Source organism: Gavialis gangeticus, unplaced genomic scaffold (genome assembly GCF_001723915.1).
Source record: "Gavialis gangeticus isolate Ggan-Ray unplaced genomic scaffold, GavGan_comp1, whole genome shotgun sequence".
Classification (NCBI taxonomy): Eukaryota; Metazoa; Chordata; order Crocodylia; family Gavialidae; genus Gavialis; species Gavialis gangeticus.
The window spans coordinates 103,681,278-103,684,284 of record NW_017729024.1 but is presented as its reverse complement, the minus strand read 5'-3'; the positions used below and the strand labels follow the sequence as shown (position 1 = coordinate 103,684,284).

The 3,007-nt window shown below is 38.1% G+C and overlaps 1 protein-coding gene across 1 annotated transcript in view; it reads left to right on the top strand.

Annotated features, from left to right (window-relative positions):
• The window catches only part of CUNH9orf135 (chromosome unknown C9orf135 homolog), a 54,729-nt gene that overhangs the window by 24,470 nt on the left and 27,252 nt on the right, over nucleotides 1-3,007 (top strand). The window contains exons 3-4 of the mRNA XM_019517474.1: nucleotides 1,296-1,417; nucleotides 2,183-2,251. Of these exons, the coding sequence (XP_019373019.1) occupies nucleotides 1,296-1,417; nucleotides 2,183-2,251 (191 nt within the window). The remainder of the gene's footprint in view (nucleotides 1-1,295; nucleotides 1,418-2,182; nucleotides 2,252-3,007) is intronic.

Here is a 3,007-nt window from a genome sequence, read left to right as displayed (position 1 = left end):
CAAAGAAACATAGAGAAAAGTATCTATTTTCACTACACATATGATGATAACATCTTCCATTTTCTAATAGGCATGTGATGTATATTTAGTCTTTTCATAATGTTAGTGCAATGTGATGCTTAAAAATAAATACTGAGATTAAGCCAAGATGTTTATTTTAGAAGCAATAAGCCTTTATCAAGGCCTAAATTTCTATTAACAATCTTATTGTTATCTGCAGTTTTAATGTTGTTAGGTAATAAGTTCCAAGGACAGATATGTTTACCATTTAGATAACCAGGTAATAAGTTCCACTGTAAAATATTACTTTATTGATTAAGTTAGCCTTAAAAAAATGTTCATTTCAATTGAGATGCTGTTAGTGTACTTAGTAGATGTTTGTACAGTAGAAGCATAGTTGAAGCATTAAATAAGGAAAAATGTTTGGTTATAATGTAGTCTTATGTTTTAGCCAATATAATTTTCTATATTACTTGGAAGTACTAAGAGTTGATTAAAGGACATTAGATTTGTCTGCACTTTCTTGAAAAATGTGTTGTTTCCTTATTAAATTGTCGGTCACCTTATCAGCTAGTTGGTTCTTTAGTGGAATTTCATTGGCTATAAAGTAAGAGGAGGTTTCTCAAAGTATGTAAAACAATGTAATGCTGTTCTAAGGAAAAATAAGAATGGAAACCAAATAAGATGAGTGTTTTTGTCCCTTGTTGAATAAGTTAATTGATTGCTTTAACAATGCTGCATAATCAGTTTATATATTTTCTTTTGGTTTATCATTTATAGCTTTGCAAATTCATTACAATTTTGGAATCATGAAATAAAACAAATTCTTATAGCTTAAATATTTCCAGTACTTGTGCCACTTGTGTTTTTCACTGATTCATTTTCTGGCTCGGCTTCAGCACCAGTTTTAAGCTGTAGATCCTTGCTCTGAAAATAACTGTTATATAGGGAAAAAACTACCTGTGTCATCTCTGTACTGGAGCTGTTACCATTGGTAGAAATGGTGGGGCTTCACCATTGCTGAAAAACTTCTAGCACTTTTCCCACTGTAAACAAAGCCTTAGGGACCAGCCCGGGTGATCAAACATAGCTGTTATGTGGCCATAGGTGTTTTTGCCCAACACATACAAGGTAAATCAGGGCTATGAGATGTAGCATCCACATAATCAAATGACAATCAACAAGTAATTTTATACCATCTCAAGTGAAATTTTACACCATCTACAGAAAGGTGTTTCTTTTTTTTTTTTCTTCTCAGAACAGTTGTCCTTTTACATGTGACCTTTATTTTCCAGGTGTGGGTCACTACATATCAGGATCATTTGTCTCAACCCTTTACAAATAAAGAATATAAGGAAATGAAGATTTGTAACTCCATGCTAAATGAAGATAACTTTGAAGATGGTGTTATTGACAGGTATATTATATTGAATATAGCATGCACTACAGAATTTGCATTCAAATGGCAGATGCATAAAAAAGAATGATAAAAATATATCACTTCTACTTTCTTCCCTTGGAACATACCAGGTCCCCTCACCAGATTTGCCTTTTATTCATGGTAGCATCATAAACCTCTGACTTAGGACCACCTTTCCTTTTATCGCATCTGTAGATATGACAATCTGTAAATAAGAAGAATGGTACAGGGATATCCATCCACCAAATCACAGGGATCCCACTTTAAAGTAAAAGTTTTTATAACTTCTGAGTTGAACATTTTCCCTGATGTGGATCATCTCTAGGTTTGAGCTCCAGGAGTGATCCTCAGTTGCCACACTGGCCATATCCAGCTATCAGAAAGCAAGAGCTACATATATTAATAAGTATCTGAGTGGTATAATACATTCCATCCTTCAGACAGCAATAGTAAGCACATGTAGAAATGATAGTCTGCTAACTTGTGCACTAATTTCAGTTCTGGTAGAAAGAATTACATTTTACTTTAGTTGAGAAATATAATTAATGTGAATCCAGTTTCTCTCTTAATGAATATGGGAGAAATGTGCCATTTGCTAGTTTAATAATTTCTGCAAGTGTTCATACAGATCTGAGAGATGCTTTCTCTTTAAATATTAATAATTGAAATCTTGGTTTAAACCAGTTCATAGAGGGTAAAGTCTGAAAAAATTAACTGCTGATGATTCTGCTATTTCTCTGAAAATTTTTATCTAATTTGCAGGAAGACTGGACTACCCCAAACAGGCATGGGAGCTGTGTTACCAAGACACCCTCCAGACCACTTTAAAATGTTAGTGATGTTTAAAAACAGCAAATTGCAACATGCTTTTTGATGACAGATTATACTAGTCTTTTGTGGAGTGTGGAAAAGGATTGGTAAGGTCTCGGTAATATTGTTTTACATAAGGTGAAACAACAATACTGTCTTTTGAATTGTTACTCTTGGATTATCTATCTTATTTTTCATAGCTATAAGTGTACATGGATTTCACTTCCAACATTGTGTGTAGTGGTGCACCAGTAGAGATTTTGGGGGCTGATATCGATAGCCAATTTTTAAGGAGGCATATCGACTGATACCAGTCTGATTTCCAATACAGCTGCATGTAACTGGTAAGTTTGTTGTGGTGGAAGGGGAGGGGGGAGGAAAGGGACATGGTGGGGGCAGATAAATGTCCCCTGTGGTGAGGGAGGGAGTAGGGCTGGGGCTGGGGCAGCCACTGCCCAACCAGGGCAGGGCGTGGGATGGAGCCATGGCCAACCCGGGGGACAGGGGATGCCTCCTGCCACTGTGTGCTCTGCGGGAAGGCCTGGGCGGGGAGGGGAGGAGGTGTGTGCTCCTGGATTTGTGCAGGGTGAGGGTAGGTAGGCTGCAGCTGCAGGCTGGGGTCAGGGCTGCGCCAGACTCTTCCTGATGGGGGCTGGACCATGCTGTGCTCAGGGCGGCAGCAGTGCTAGGAGGGTAGCTACAGGGGGTGCTGCAGCCACCCCAGATTTAGCCATAACTTCCCCATAATAGCCCCTCCTGCTGCTGCCCGCCCTGAGT